This window comes from Malaya genurostris, chromosome 3 (assembly GCF_030247185.1).
Source record: "Malaya genurostris strain Urasoe2022 chromosome 3, Malgen_1.1, whole genome shotgun sequence".
NCBI lineage: Eukaryota > Metazoa > Arthropoda > Insecta > Diptera > Culicidae > Malaya > Malaya genurostris.
The window spans coordinates 175,988,348-176,004,939 of record NC_080572.1 but is presented as its reverse complement, the minus strand read 5'-3'; the positions used below and the strand labels follow the sequence as shown (position 1 = coordinate 176,004,939).

At 38.1% G+C, this 16,592-nt stretch overlaps 1 protein-coding gene across 7 annotated transcripts in view; it reads left to right on the top strand.

Moving 5' to 3' along the window:
- Positions 1 to 1,276: 1,276 nt before the first annotated feature.
- LOC131434739 (protein furry) overlaps positions 1,277 to 16,592 on the top strand; it is a 433,830-nt gene continuing 418,514 nt past the window's right edge. For 5 of the 7 annotated variants that reach the window (XM_058601810.1, XM_058601816.1, XM_058601814.1 and 2 more), the window contains exon 1: positions 1,277 to 1,501. In XM_058601810.1, coding sequence (XP_058457793.1) covers positions 1,402 to 1,501 — 100 coding nt within the window. In that variant the 5' untranslated portion in view covers positions 1,277 to 1,401. Of the gene's footprint in view, positions 1,502 to 14,091; positions 14,192 to 16,592 lie in introns of those variants that run through there. The other 2 variants (XM_058601815.1, XM_058601811.1) reach the window with 2 other exon arrangements.

Below are 16,592 nucleotides of genomic sequence, written 5' to 3'. Positions count from 1 at the left end.
TATGCTATGAACTTTATGAAACATGTTTAACCGGTCTCTTTTACCTCGTTTTTCATTCAATGTTAAGTCTCTTTATATAGGTAAATAAAAATCAGCTGATCGTTTTTTCTGTATTCGGCTCTTGTTGTTCTGAGAACTTTCAATCTTCGGCTGTTGATATTCCATTATTTTGTCAAATGACAACTGAGATATTGCTTCTGTGTTGCCAGATTTAGATTGACAACGTGAAATTAAGCGGAGAATATACAACTCTCGATACCATTTGTATTGGCCGATACAGTTTATTCAATGCAGTTCAAGTCAGAAATAGTTTATTTTTTATGAAAATAGAGGTTTTTTAAAGCGGGTATAACGTGAAAAAATAACAAATTAAAAATGATGTATTGAAAATACAGCATTATTTTCTATATTCCATCGTATATAAATATTGTGAAATTAAATGAGATTACATAATGTAATTTCTAAATAAGGGGTAAAATCTGTTGTCCACATTCTATTTGAAGAAGAGTTCTGAAGAATTTGGTACTTGTTGAGAGTTATGTCGTTTTCCTTTTTTAAAATTGCACTACACCGGTGTAGCGAAAGCTGCACCTAAACCGTTCTCATCAAACTCATCAAAAGTTTGGTGTAGCTCTGTGCAATGAAATCGTTTATTGTAGTCAATGGTTACTGTTTATGTTTTCGTCATTTTTGTTCGTTTATTCATGCCTCAGTGTAGCACTGCACCGGTGTAGTGCAAATTGAAAACGAAAACGCCATTACTCATAACAGTAAACGAGAGTGAAAAAAATGTTTAAAATTTATTCATGATTTGCAATGGATTGCCTGCATTTCCTCTTTAAAGAAGATGTTGACAGAGGGCATATTTGGTGCTATGAAATCGTGAAATTTATTTGCTGTTGTACACTCAGGCCAAAAAAATAATTTCATAATGATATCCATATGGTTTTTAGCCACTAGAATATCGTATGCGAATCATAAGACCGCCTTATGAAGTCTTGAATATCTAAATTCCATACGAATTTTTACATAACTTCTCTCATATACTGTGGAATTCATAAGTTGTTCGTATGAAAACTATGATACAGATAGATGAGATGTATATTGCAGAGTCATAAACATTATAATAGAGGTATATTTATCATATTAATCTTTAGAAATGGTGATTATGATTATTTATGATTATTATTATTGTAATAATCATCCATCAAATGACATTGTATTAAAAGGTCTTATAAAATTTAACATTCTGGCTAATCTGTCAACACTGGTCGAAAGTTTCTAACGGGAGTGCGAAAAGTTTTTGTTATCGATCGGGAAGTGCAAAAAAAGTGAACATTTTCGTTTTTTCGGGTGTTTTCCGGGTTTAATCGGTTCGCGAAGTGATCGTAACGCGTGGAAATGCATCGTTCCGTCGGCGAAGAACCGGATTGCGTGGAGAATGTGGAAGAAATTCCATCTGACAACAATCCCACTGCTGTGATTTCCTTCGCAATCAATGGTGAGCATCGCTTTGATTTTTCATACAATTGATTATTTTTTTTAGTAATTACGATGATTTGAGTCATTAGCGAGTCAGTTCTTCGCCAATACTTACTAACAATTGATAACTGGGTAACTCGAAATACAAGAACAGTCATGGGTTTTATCGAAACGTAATAGCATTTATGGCTTGTGTTTACGTTCCATGTATACTAAAGTATATTGACGCAATTTTGTGTAAAATTGAGGATTTCGCAGAATTTTAGAATTAAAACAGAAGATCTGTTTGATAATACTTGCAATGTAAACAGATGAATTAAATCTAGATTTTCATTCGAACTGTATGATTTGTTTATATTATGAAAGCACCGTCTCAAGTGGCTGGGTCTACTGTGAGATTGACTATAGTCATAACACTTCATCAAATGAAATCACGTTTGAGGTCCAGCGGCAAGATATAGATGTATTTTAGGATGCACTCTCCAAATCGTGGTAGCTCGGAAACTGCACAAAACTTGTACAAAAATGACTCATTTAGACTAAGATAGTAGCAGCTAAACAAACCGATTCAGGCTATCCTGGTTCCCGGGTCTCGATAAACGAAGGAAAGTAATAGTCATATGCTCAAACTCACTTTTTCCAGAGATCGCAGAGCCGATATTCTCAATCATAGGGTAAAATGATTGGTCTTATGGTCCTACCAAAAATTACTGCATATTTTTGGATACTACAAAAATTTGCATCGTAGTTTAGAGTACGATATCAAAATCGTATAAAATCTTCAATATCCGAATAAAAACTAGGGTTTGTACGTCAAGTTAGTTGATGGCCATACGAACCGACAGTTCTCGGGTTCTGGTGTCGGAAGTACATGCAATAGTGGAACTCACTTCTCTTTCTCGTGTTTCGGTTTGAAGGTTATACTAGTTAATGCATAAACAATCCCCTGGTTTCTTTCAAGAATCGACGAGAAACATTTTGAATAGAATACCACAGCATTATGTATGAGAATATGATTGATATGAGAAAGGCATCACTACACCACTAGGTGGATTAAAACAGGTTTTCGGAGCTTTTCTTCACTATTATCGGTTCTGAAAATTTTCCACTTATCTACTTAGAATACCGAAAGTCGGATTGCATCTTAGTTTGTGAAAATCGGTTGAGAAATTTCCTAGAAAATTGAGTGCACAGATGAAAATATTTTGTGAATTTACATCTATTTTCATGCACATATTTGGAGCAGGGAATTAAACATAAAGTTACTTTGCAATTCTGTACGTCTCAATATAATTTTATCGCGTTAATTGAAATGTACTTACCTTACCTCACCTAACAGCTATAGGCCTGGGGTGTCCTTTGCTGTATCAAGCATACGTCTCCACATAACTCGGTCCATGGCTGCTCGTCGCCAGCCACTCAAGGCACGGATGCTTCTGAGATCACCCTCCATTTGATCGATCCACCTTGCTCGCTGCGCTCCTCTTCTTCTTGTACCAGTCGGATTAGATTCAAGAACCATTTTCACTGGGCTGTCGTCCGACATTCTTATGACATGCCCAGCCCATCGTAGACGTCCGATTTTAGCTGTCCGTACGATAGGTGGTTCTCCTAGCAGCTGTTGCAATTCGTGATTCATACGCCGTCTCCACGTTCCGTCTTCCATCTGCAGTTGTACGGACTTTCGGAAGATCGTGCCACTCGTGTCGATCCTCGCTTTTTGAATCGCACCTTCCAGGGCAATGTTGAACAAGATACAAGAAAGTCCATCACCTTGACGTAGCTCTCTCCGAGATTCGAAGGGACTCGAGAGCGTCCCAGATACTCGGACGTAGCACATCACTCTATCCATCGTTGCTTTGACCAATCGCGTCAGTTTGTCCGAGAAACCGTTTTCGTGCATTATCTTATTATTATTATATCGTTTATTTATCCCCGGTTTTAACCGTGCATTATCTGCCATAGCTGTTCTCGATCGATTGTTTCGTATGCCGCTTTGAAGTCAATGAATAGGTGATGCGTGGGTACGTTGTATTCACGACACTTCTGGAGTACTTGTCTTATCGCGAATATGTGATCCGTAGTGGCGCAGGCTCCAGTAAATCCCGCTTGGTGCGGCCCTACGAATTTCTTAGCTATTGGTGATAGACGACGGCAAAGGATTTGCGAGAGTACCTTGTAGGCGGCGTAGCAAAGTGATTGCGCGGTAATTGCAACAGTCTAGCTTATTGCCCTTTTTGTAGACGGGACATACCACTCCATCCATCCATTCCTGCGGTAGAATCTCCTCCTCCCAAATCCTAGAAATTATCCAGCGCAGCGCTCTAGCCAGTGCCTCTCCATGTTTGAGCAGCTCGCCTGGCAACTGGTCATTGACCGCGGCTTTGTTGTTCCTCAGCTTGCCGATCTCCTCACTTATCTCCGACTGATCAGGGGCTGGGAATCTGTCGTCGGCTGAGCGTGCACCCAGATTGATTCCTGTACCGTTCTCTGTATCTTGTGCTTCGCCATTCAGATGCTCATCATAGTACTGCTTCCACCTGTCGATCACCTCACGTTCGTTCGTGAGAAGGTTACCACTGGTATCTCTGCATATTTCGGCCTGTGGCGTGTAGCCTCTACGTGAGCGGTTCACCTTTTCATAGAACTTCCGTGTGTCATTTGCGCGGTACAGCTGTTCCATCGCTTCGCGATCTTGGTCTTCCTGGTGGCGCTTTTTCCTCCGGAATACAGTGTTCTGTCTGTTCCGTGCCTGTCTGTATCGTTCCTCATTCGCCCTCGTGCGGTGTTACAGCATCCTCGCCCTTGCTGCATTCTTCTCTTCGACCAACTGCTGACATTCGCCGTCAAACCAGTCATTTCCTCGATTCGATACCCTCGTACCTAGAACGGTTGCAGCAGTGCTACTCACGGCGGACCTTATATTCCTCCAGCCGTCTTCAAGAGTCGCCGCGCCAAGCTGCTCTTCCGTTGGTAGCACTAACTCCAGTTGTTGCGCGTATTCCTCTGCAGTACGAATGCTACGTAGCTGCTCGAGATTGAGTCTCGGCGTTCCTGTGCGACGAGTATTGTGCACCGTCGATAGTTTTGAGCGCATACAAACCGCGACAAGGTAGTGGTCAGAATCAATATTGGCACTGCGGTAAGTGCGGACATTGATGACGTCGGAGAAGAATCGCCCGTCGATGAGAACGGGGAAAGAAGGTGCTTCGAACTACCATTCCTCGGGAGGCTGCAAAGTTTACGCATCGTTGACCGTTGTCGTTTGTTACCGCGTGCAGGCTCTCCAGCCCGATCACGGGCCTGTACATTGCCTCCCGGCCTACCTGAGCATTCATGTCGAGTTTTACATCCCCCCATGGACAGCTGTCGTAGGTTCGTTCCAGCTGCGCGTAGAATGCTTCCTTCTCGTCATCGGGTCTCGTCTCATGTGGGCAGTGCACGTTGATGATGCTTGTAATTGAAGAAACGGCCCTTGATCATCAACACGCACATTCTATCACTGATTGGCTGCCACCCAATCACGCGCTGGCGCATCTTGCCCAACACTACAAATCCCGTTCCTAGAACGGTGGTTGTGCCACAGCTCTGGTAGAAGGTAGCCGCTCGATGCCCACTTTTCCACACCTTCTGTCCCGTCCAACAAAGTTCCTGCAGTGCTACGACATCGAAGCCGCGGATTTGAAGCTCATCATGCAGCATTCGGTCGTATCCTGGGAAGCCAAGCGATTTGCAGTTCCATGTGCCAAGCTTCCAATCGTTGTCCTTTGTTCGTTGCGTAGGTCTTTGCCGATTATTCCGAGTCGTATTTCCTTCTTGATCGTACGTAACATATGTTTTCCAGGCGGCTTGTTAGGCCTGCACCAACCTCCTGTCTCGCCGGAGGGCCATCGTGTCAGCACTGTTTAGAGTCCCACACTGACACAAGGATGGTAATCAGCCGCACCTAATATGGAGAACAGACGCTGTTTCGAGCCGCCCCAACATGGGGAACAGACGCTCGGGTAGGCTCGCTCTCTGTAAAGAGAAGGCAAGCTCCCCCTTCCCTGTCAGCATACGGCCAAGGTCCCACCGGGGTTGGTTACCCGATCTTTTCTATGGTTGCTCGTACCCCAGCCGGCACCGCGGGGAGGTAGGGATAGGAGTTACTGGACAAGAGGCTAAGAACCACATTGGGGCCTGAATTGCGCATTGTCCAGTCGTTTACCAACCAAATTAAATGAAATATACAGTTCTATTAATTGAACATTCAATGCAATCCAATTTAGTTTTACTTCGATGATGGTTTTCAATCAAACTTTTTATTCATCCCATGTCTATTCCATGTTACTGTTGATTTACATGTGTAATTTTCATTATTTCTTTCTGTGGACGCATTTTCTCATACACAGAAAGAAAAGATGAAACTTACACGACATGTTAACCGATAGTACTATGAAATAGACATCAGTTGAATCGAAAATCTGATTTGAAACCATGATTGATGTAAAAATACATTAAAACTCATTTAGTTTTTCATTGAATAAGACAGTATATTTACAAACCGCTTCGTTTTGTAATGTAAATTTCCATTCAATTGCCTGCTCCAAATATGTGCATGATAATAAATGTAAATTAACAAAATATTTTTATCTGTGTAGATTTGCACATATTATCTTGTAATTTCGAAACCGAATGTTGGATAAAGATGAAATTCAATAGCAGTCTATATACATACACGCACACACACATACATTTTTTGATCTCAACTCGGGGTAAATGAAATGAATAGCGACGGAACTAACAGCAATATATTTATGAGAATACGATTACGAAAGACAACATTACACCACTAGGTGGATTGAAACTGATTTCTCTGAAAATAATTGTTGAATTCATGGTTTGCCAATTCGATACTCTAGAGATTCTTTCCGCCGCTCAATACCTTCCAGTTGAGTAGCCGACCCACAGCTGTTGTACGGTGTTTAGTTTGAAAACATGTCCCAAAGTACAAATGTCAATTTTCAATCTTTTCGTTATATTTGGAATTGACCGCGTCAGGTGTTTCACGTGGTTGTGATTCTCTTTGGTCGTCTTTCTACAAGCACAACTTTTCCAGAATTGCACATATCGAGATGAAAGTTTCACCACTGAAGCAGGTGTATTTTGAAGACAAATTGTTGCGAAAACATTTGAAATCCGATCACCGGAGACACTGCTAGAGAAATAAATTGGGTCAAAACTATATGTTGGACTTAAAGTTAAAGTTTAGGTTTTCGTCGTTCTTTAAGTGAAAAGTAAAAAAAAGCAATCATTTGTTTTGCTTTCGTTCATCGCTGTAAATTTATTTTCCCGCATCTCTGCTCGATGAGAAAAATATTTTTTGATGGTAGTTATATTTTCGCCAGAACGTTCGCCGTCCGATCGTTTTGTTCGGTACATGTGCCACGTAATCATACTTGAGTCTCGCCCAAGTGATCCTTACATCTGAAGCCTCCTCTACTAGGTACACTGTTAGAGTTTCGAAACAAATCGCTCTGGCACATAGCTTCAATTGGTGAATGGTTCCATTTGATGATAACTTGAATAGCGATTGACTAATGACTAAAACTGTTGATGTACACTCACTACTCGTCTATGTATAAATTGTTAGTATAATGGTACTTTCATCTTTCCTTTTGGTGATTGCAGTTCTCGAGCCATAATCAAAATCTTTAATTTTATATTTGATTTGACAGATTTTGCTTCTCGTTATCTGTGAATAATAAGATAAATAAGAAAATAAATAGTAGACGCTGTAATCTTGTATTTGATATTTGTCGAATTTGGTTGGTTGAATAGTTGTTACACAATCAACTGAGCAAATATATTTCGCTAATAACACAACATGGCAATGCGATCAAGCCGCAGTTAGGTTGTAGTGCCAAGCAAGGAAGGAAAAAAATTCTTTTCACATATTGCACAGCGATGAGTGACGAAAGCGAATGACGACTTAGAAAAATATCACCGCCAGTAAATAAAAGCGGAAAATATGAAAAGTCGCTGCTCGCAATTAGCCAGATCGTTTCCAATCCAAGTGACCTATGTATGTATGTATGTATGTATGTATGTATGTGAGTACAGAACGGAAATTTCTCTAAAGGCGGGAACGCGACGAATGACGCGGAAATCGGATGTGTGGTGATAATTGTAGACATGAAGACGCGGTGTAAGATATGGTCATCTCTTGCTTGAACCGTGAATTTGAGCTATTTAGTAGGAGAAACGGTCGCAAGCGATTAAGAATTGCCGCTGCGCGCGCGAACATTTCTTTGTCGACCTGCTATTACTCGCCAAGAGGTTGTAACCCCGTAGTGTTCCGAAGTGCTCTTGTGTGTGGGTGTGAGTGTGTCATATGCAGGGACAGTGAACTTTGTGATGTGACGGACAAGGACACACGTGACGATGGTGCAGGTTTATTTTACTTTTACTATGACTTCACCAGTACATACATGAATATCGGAACCAACTTTTTCATTTTTTTTAAATAATTGTTGACACTATTGTTTCAGTACTACTGTATCTGTACATACGTTTAACACAGCAAATACATTTTTAAATTTATTGCTCATTCTCAGTTGTGCTGCTAGATAGTTATCTAAAATCTCGTTACATCTGAGAATGAGCACTTTTAATACTTAATGCGATAACATTTATTGTGTTTCGTGTTTTATGCTTTTGAAGATTTCGTATTTGAACGAAACAATTTAAAACATCTGCTGATTTGGCTGTAGGTTGTTAGAGTTAATGCACGAATACGAATGTACGAATGTACATTTTTTAGCAGATTACTCGCTCGACAATCAACGGGTCTCGATGAAATTTTCGCTTCAGTTAAGAAAAGTAAAATCAGTGTGAAAAATGTGCAATACTTCTGTTGCAACGACGTAATAGTATTCGAAATGAATGCACCAATTTCATTATTATTCTGTAAGCCAATGCCAACTTTCACCGATGGTTTTTGATAGATAAGATGAATAGCACAGCTAAGATGAACAGAGGTACGATTACCCTAATATGTTTCTATAGCTAGTTCGGCCGTTTATGTCATATCTACATTTACTGTGAATTTCAGTCAATGTTTACGAATTTGCACCTGTGAGTCGCTACCAAATCTGGTTAGCAGAATATGTGCAACAAGGCAGTCGATAACGCGAATGCTTGGTTGGTTCTCAGGGAATGGATCTGAAGGAGCTCAAGTTGCTGGTACGAGAAATGGATGTTAATTCAATTATAAACAGTAACGAAACTACGAACCGATGGAAAATGTGAAGTTGTTTATTAGCTTTCGGTGAACTATATAGGTTTTGTTAAAGCCGCGCCGGTAGCGGTAGCGTGATGTGTTGTTTCCGATGTACGTAGGTACGTAATGTAATCATGGCCATTTGCGGAATGCTACTGTGTTGGTGTGTTACCATGTCATTTGTTTGTTTATTTATTGGCCGCACTTGGCACTGTAATACGTTACGTAGCCCATGAACTTACGCGAATACATGTAATAGACAAATGTAATAAAAAAACTGCCAGATTAGTGATGTCCATGTTTTGCAATTACACTGAAGTCGTTATTTCTGTACTGAAGATACGTACCACATGACTTCGAAAATCCGCACGCATAGCTTCGTAAATTCGGATAACTTCGGAAACCCACATAAAAGATTTTTATAATACCAGAAAACCTAACATCGCGAAGCCACACGAACATCTGCTTATTGATCAACCTAGTGGTGTAATAATACAGTGTGGGCCATTTAAAGTGAAAGCATTTGTTTCTGAACAAAATATATGAAAAAAAAACATTTTTATTTATTTGAGTACGAAATGTGCCTTTATTCGGCGTTTTCCATCGTTTTGGCCAATGTATCGGTCGATATAGCGGTGATTTCACGTCGTGTGTTGTTTTTTAGTTGAGCTATGGTTCTTGGCTCATCAGCGTATACCTAGGATTTCAAATAGCCCCACAAAAAAGTCTGGTGGCGTCAAATCGGGTGATCTCACGAACCAGTCAGAAACACCATTTTTCGATATGACTCGTTCGGATTCGTAACAAATCGATTGTTAGTCGAGCTGTATGGCATGTTGCACCGTCCTGTTCAAATCAGTAGCCATTCAAACCATTTGCGCGAACAATAATGCACATTGTACAAATTATTCCGGCTTCAATACTTTCATCGTCTTGTTTTTTTATTCATTAACTTTTATTTCGGCTCATTCGCTCTTCAGCTTAACGTGGCCGCTTAACAAAAAAAATAGAAACACTTTTTTTGATGTGGAACACATCTTCATTTTCTATATAGAAGTGCAAATCAGAAACTCAAGAAAAAATACACCTAGAAATTTGGTCAGGTTTCAAACATTTACAGCTCAGTCTATTTTGTATCAATTGTTAATATTATTTCATCATTCGATTGGAAATATTTCGATGTTTCGAAATGATCAAAAAAGAACCGGAATTTTATTAAAAAACGTGTTTAATCCACCTAGCAGTGAGATGATACCTTTTTTAACATCAGTTAAAATGTGTTCGGCTGATCCATAAGAGATGCCCAACAACACAGCAATCTCTCTAATCAGTACAGAACGATTTTGCAACACGATTTGCTTCGCCGATTCAATGTTTTCTTCAGTAACAGATGTTGTTGGGCAGCCAGGGATCTCATCATGATCCAAGCTTGTACGACCACCTTTGAAACGTTTATACCACTCGTATGCCTGTGTTTTTCCTAGACACGATTCACCAAAGGCCTTTTCTAACATTTTCAACGTTTCGGAACACTTAAATCCATTTGTAACACAAAATTTGATGCACGTACGTTGTTCTAAATTTTCATCCATTATAAAAATCGCCACACGAAAATTTTTCAACTTCTTTGCCTTGTTCCACATCACTTTCTTGGCGGAGAGGTGTTTTGATGGCTATCTAGCGAATGAAGGGGGAGAAGCGGCTCGCTATTCACGCTCCCGTCCATTGATTCGATGTCACTGTTGTTGGCGGAATCATCGTTATTGTTTACATTTGTCCAAGCGTTGGGTGCGTTGCTAGTTGTAGTTGGAGTATCTTGTCCTGCATAGGGTACAACTGGTTTCGTTGAGGAGCAAGCTTCATTGTTGTTGATGGCTGTCTCTGATGTACTAGAGTTTTTTGGGGTTGGTGTGGAGAGAGCGTTGTTGTCCTTTCGTGCAGATGTCTTCTTGTCCAGTATATCACATGGCTTACCGTAGTGAACAGCTTTTTGGCAATATTGACATGTCATCTGATTGTCATAGGTAACAAGTGATTTGCACGGTATTCTTGTATCCTGACCGAATGTCACATAAGAAGGTATAGGCCTCCTCAAGCGCATGCGTAACAAACGTACGCTATTTAGAATACCGGGGAAAAAATTCTTCCACTTTTCTTTTTCGATAGATAGAATCTCTCCGTATTGGGACATAGTTTTGCAAATATAAGGATCGCATACGCTTGAGGGTAGGTCATGCATACGCACTTCTATAGCAACTTTCTTCCATATACACTGGTATGTTGCACTTGATGTTTTAATGCTCCACATAGTGCTCATCGTTATTGCCTTTAGCGAATCGAATTGCATCCAACTCTTTATAAAACTGGATATAAACAACATTATTTGTCTTGTTGAATTGAAGTAAATGCACACGTTTAATATCAAGATGCATTTGCTCCTTAAGCAGGCCTTCAAATTCGTATCGAATTTTGCACTGCCTGAAGTGAACAATAATTGTATTCTTTCATAGTGGCGACGATAGCTTTTGTTCGCTTTGTTCACTCATTTCTAGATCGTTCTATTGTTCACTACACGATACTGTACTTGGTTTCTTCTGTCCCGAACGTAAGCGGTTTCGTTTTATCGACTGACTTGGATGAGATGTGAAGGCGAACTGATCGGAACGTCTTATTCGTTGTCTGGATGCATGACTGGTATATATCCAATAAAGTTTTAATCAAGAACGAGAACGCTTCGAATTTGTATTACTAATAAACATAATCGGTCAGTTGTGTTGACCCTTCGTGAATATCTTGACAGTACTGAGTCCAAAAACGACACAATATGTTGTTCAGCCTTTTTTGGTACTAGCCTTATATCAGATCAAAAACAATAGTATCCTGTCCATGTTGTTTAAATGAAATATTTCAGTTGAAGTTTTTCCCGTTCATCTTCATAGCCTATCATGCGATCTTCATAGACAATCGAAGGAGAATGATAAAATTTTACGTTTGTGCACTTAGGCTGCGAACTATTTTGCGAATGATTTTAATTTTTGGTTAAAATTTGACATAATTATCGAATTATTTTTATCAAGTAGTCAAGTTTAACTAAAACTACGGCCTAATTCAAAGTTTGACGGATGGAAAGTTATTTGGCTTTATTTTGCTCTAAAAATGAAATGATAACAACTGGTATATTGATTGCAATACAGATAACTTAAGAATTTCGAGTTTGACAATGTATTGAAACTTCTTATTGGGGTATTTGTTACACAGAAGTAATCTTTGTTCAAGATTTAAAATTTTTAATTGTTTTGCAAGATTTTTTTCAATATTAGAAAATAACTATCGAACTGTCAAAAATAATCATACTCTCGAGCAGAGTTATTTTTGTTAACGACTAACTGCTAGTCGTGCACTGTTAAATTTTAACTAAAGATCAAAATAATTCGCGAGATGATTCACAGCCTTAGTGTTACTAGAAATACTTAATAAGTGGTCAAGATAAAATTTGTTTTTCAACTATACGATACTTCGAGCCCCAAAGCGAGCAAAGCAATGTATCATTTGTGTTGAAAGTTAGTTTAGTTATATCTTTTTTAACTTTGAATGTCGTTCACCTTTACGAGATGAACAATAAGAAATCAAAATGGGGTTTCTTCGTAAACAGATTCGAAGGAACAATTTTACTAGAAAGGCTCTAGTTCTGCCTCTGAGGTGTATTTTTTTTCAAATTTACACTTCCGCAATGCTAGACATTTACTTTTACTACAAAAATGATGATGATTAAAAACCTTTCACTCTCCCATATGATAAATTTAGAAAAAGGCATCTCATAATAAATGAAGACATATTCACGTAAAAACTTGCAGCAAAATGATCGTATTACTACGGAAATTTGCATAAAAAAGACTCCAGTGTATTCGATTATCTACATAATTCGAAAAAACAGTAGAATTCTATTGAATCAGCCGTAACAAAACGGTTGCAACATGGACTTGAACCGAGGTTCATTAGATCGTAAACGCAGAACCATTTATCGACTGAGCCACAGAAGCTCATATCTGCTCGGCAGGTAAAAGGTGCAAATAAGTTTATACACAGTGTTTCTAACCAGACGAGTACAAGGCAAGTAAAAAAATCACGAGAAATATGTAAAACTCAATCAGTTTTGATGAAAAATAGAGTTGGTAGACGAATTTAATTTCTATTAATTTTAAAAGGTAACACCGCATGGAAAATTTATTGGAAAAACATGATATTTCTATGAAAATAAAAGTATAGACATTCATCTTAGCTCCAGTAGTCATCTCATACCTACTTAAACCTTTCGTCAAAGTGAGATCTGTTGTCTCTGTCCGATCCATCGATTCTAAGGGTAAGATGAAAATAGGTGCTTTCGTTTCGAGTTTTCGCGTGGCTGTAACAGTAGTGTTTCACAATTGTCGAACTATTTTTTCTGCGGTATTACTTCTTCGAACCGAAGCGAGGACATTGTATTCGATTTTATCACAATTCGTTGATTGAAGATCGAACAATTCGCAAAATAATATGATGACTCTACTAATGCGTTGACTATTGGTACCATAACCCTTAATTATACTAAATGGAAAATTATGTTTAATATAAGTTTCCGTCTACACTATTTAAGCTAATAGCGTGGTAATACAATTTATTATTCGTTTGCATGGTTATTAGCATCGAATAATCAAATTCATTAATCGAGTGAATCAATTAGTAACGTAAGGAATTGTTAAACAAAATGGTTTGAAGATTTAAATATTTCCTTTTTACATAGAATTATGCAGTAGAGAGAACTAAATCAAACAGGAATTTATTATGTTTAACCTGGTAATCTTCTTTTTGATGAACGATATAATTACACCTTGGTCTATTTTAGCAGACAAAATTGCATATTTTCAACAATAAATCATAAAAAACTGACTATAGTAATTGGCATGAACTTCTGAAGAGATCCATGTGAATATTGCGAGACCAACCGGTATCTTATTTTGTATTTCATGTTTTTTCGGAATTGACGAAAAAGTCTTGACTTTACATTCCTTCTGTGGAATTTGGCCTTTCTGTTTCAACAGACTTCGCAGCCGATTCATAGTGTACAGAATCATTGCATGGCTAGGTACTACGATCCTACTGACACTATGAATCCTACTAGGTCGGGGCTCGAACATATGACAACTGGCTTGTAAGACTAGCTCCGTATGCATTAAACCGCCAACCCGGGTCGATTTTGGTACCGATGCCAAATATCATAGGTAGTTCTTATGAACTGCATTAGTTAATATAGAACAATTTACTACGCACACGCAAAGCAGTCCAGGAATAGTATGAGTTGTTACTAAAGAAGTAAAAGATATTTTATGTTGGAGCGTTCCAGTTTTTCTACAAAAGTATTTAGAGTAGCGATACGGATTGGACAATCATTGCGCCTGTTTCCTTCCACTCGTAAGTATAACGAAATCTCTTTAAAATGAAATAGCATATACGTAGGAAACGTGACATTATTTTCGCTTTTCGCATATAGAAAGGCTATGTAATCAATGTCGTATACCATTCCACTCAGTTCGTCGAGAAAATTTCACAAAGATAGATTCAAATAAAAAGTCTTATGGTGGCATAGAGCGCGATTAAATTAAATCCGGTTCTGGTATTACAGTCAGTGCTGTGAAACTTCATTCAATTCTATTGAAATCGAATGTGTACATACACATTCTAACACACAACCTTCGCTTTTGCACTGAATGGACACTATCCCGTCCTTCATTCGTTTATCTTTCTACCGAAGCTCAGTTTAACCACCGTCAGTTTATCTCTTGAAGTTAAAAAATATCTCTTAGAATTGAATGCGAAAGCGGCTTTGAAGTGAGGTTTATGTGAACATTCGAATTGGTTGAAGATACTAAATGAAAGGTAAATTAGCCATGATTACTGAAATATCAATTACAAAATAAACAAATTACAAATTTCGAAACACATCTCAATACATTTCAAACAGTCGAAATTATCGATTTTAACTTGCTGAAGATAATTGAAAACTCAAATGAGAACCGCCACCCTCTATTTATCATTATGGTCGGATAGAGTTTTGATTATTGAGTTGATGTTTATGCCTATTTATTCGCATTTGCTCACTACCCTCAGTGAAGACAATGAAACAGGTAGACAAACTGAGTAAGCAAAACATCAAGTGGCTAGGTACGGTTATTCAATTGGCAATGAATTCTGGAAGCTTCGACAACAAAAGTAAAATGAATGAGAAGGGATATGCTGACAGGCAACAGCCATAAGTTTTATTTTCATCTAATTCGATTGAAATAAAGTTTTACCACACTGATTACAGTGTAAAATGTGAAAAAATGGTACAATGGGATTTGGGATGCTTTATTGGTCTACATAAATGCCGCATAATCGCATAGAACGCTTTTGAATTTCAAAGAATTTTAGGATTAGAATTTTGGTCAAGGAATTACAGGATTATGTGTGCAAAAATCATAATAAAAAGCTAGTTGTTGCTAAATTGCTAGTTTTACCGGTAGTAGTAGTTAAAAACTTCGAAATTATGGGAAAATTTTAAACCTTTAGAGCGACGATGCAGCAACCATGGTAATTTTTCATTTAGCGCGAAACTATTTTAATTTGTTTTGAAAAGTAAGGAATTTCGAAGCACACTTTAATTTAATTTAATTTAGACTGATAACTCACCCGAAATTCTTAATTTTTCAAAATTGTAAAAATGGAAGTTTAAGTCGAAAAAATGCCACGTTTTGAAAGTTGCAGGATTTCAAAATACGAATTTATTTCAAAATTATAAGGATTATAAAAAAAACAATTGATTTTGTCATTTTCAAAAACCGTGAAGAATTTCGAACCACTTAGGAAATTGAAACCAATTGAACAAACAAAATCGTTTATTTTTGACTACGTAATGGAAAAACATAAGATTTCAATGAGAAATGTGGATAACATAACAATATTGAAAACCAATATAGTTTTGAAAATACAAAAAGTCTAAAAATCACTGGATTGTCACAGAGACCCAAAAATCCTTCTGATCGACTCGTCTGCTAATGAAAAAATGAGATGAAGCTGTTGAGCTACTTTCCCCTAGTTTATCCCCTACCGGTTGTCAAAATTTCCGAAATAAAAAAAGTCATTTTATATCCTCATATGTGACTGAGCCGATCTCCACAAACTTAGATTGAAAGGTCTTTTGGTCAAAAACGTAAGAAACCTTCAATATTGATTCCTGAACTACTTATATTTGCAGGCCTTGAATGTTTATGCCAAAACATACATTTAAATTCCATTAAAGAATCAAAAATAAATTAGCCATGTACACTTTATCACAAACTGGTACACATGAGGTACCAAAATCCCTGAATGAAAAAAAAACGTAATGAAACCTATGAATATGAATAATATGAGAAAGGTATCAATAGAACACTGGGATGATTGAAACAAGGTTTTTTATTCAAGATTGTCGTGCATGCAACAACCTCGGGATGCTCGTGTCGTTGATAGATGTAATCGATGTGTCTCGTAGTACAGTGTTGCGTTTTACTTTATTCGCGTAATTATTGTCATGTTTTGTTTCAGAAGTCCTGGAGTTGTTTGAATTTAGTGAGGAAGAATATCGGTTATCTTTGGTTGTCTGTATCGACAAATTTCTCGCGATTTCTGCCACGTTGAACAGTATTGGCTTGGGGCCAGATGATTTACGTAGGAAACCAACAATGCACATGGACACACTGTGTTCTGGCCGAATACTACGTAAGCAGAAGTATACATACGCAACAAAAACTGAAATCCATATTAAAGGTCTTATGGCGTCAACCTCATCTTATTA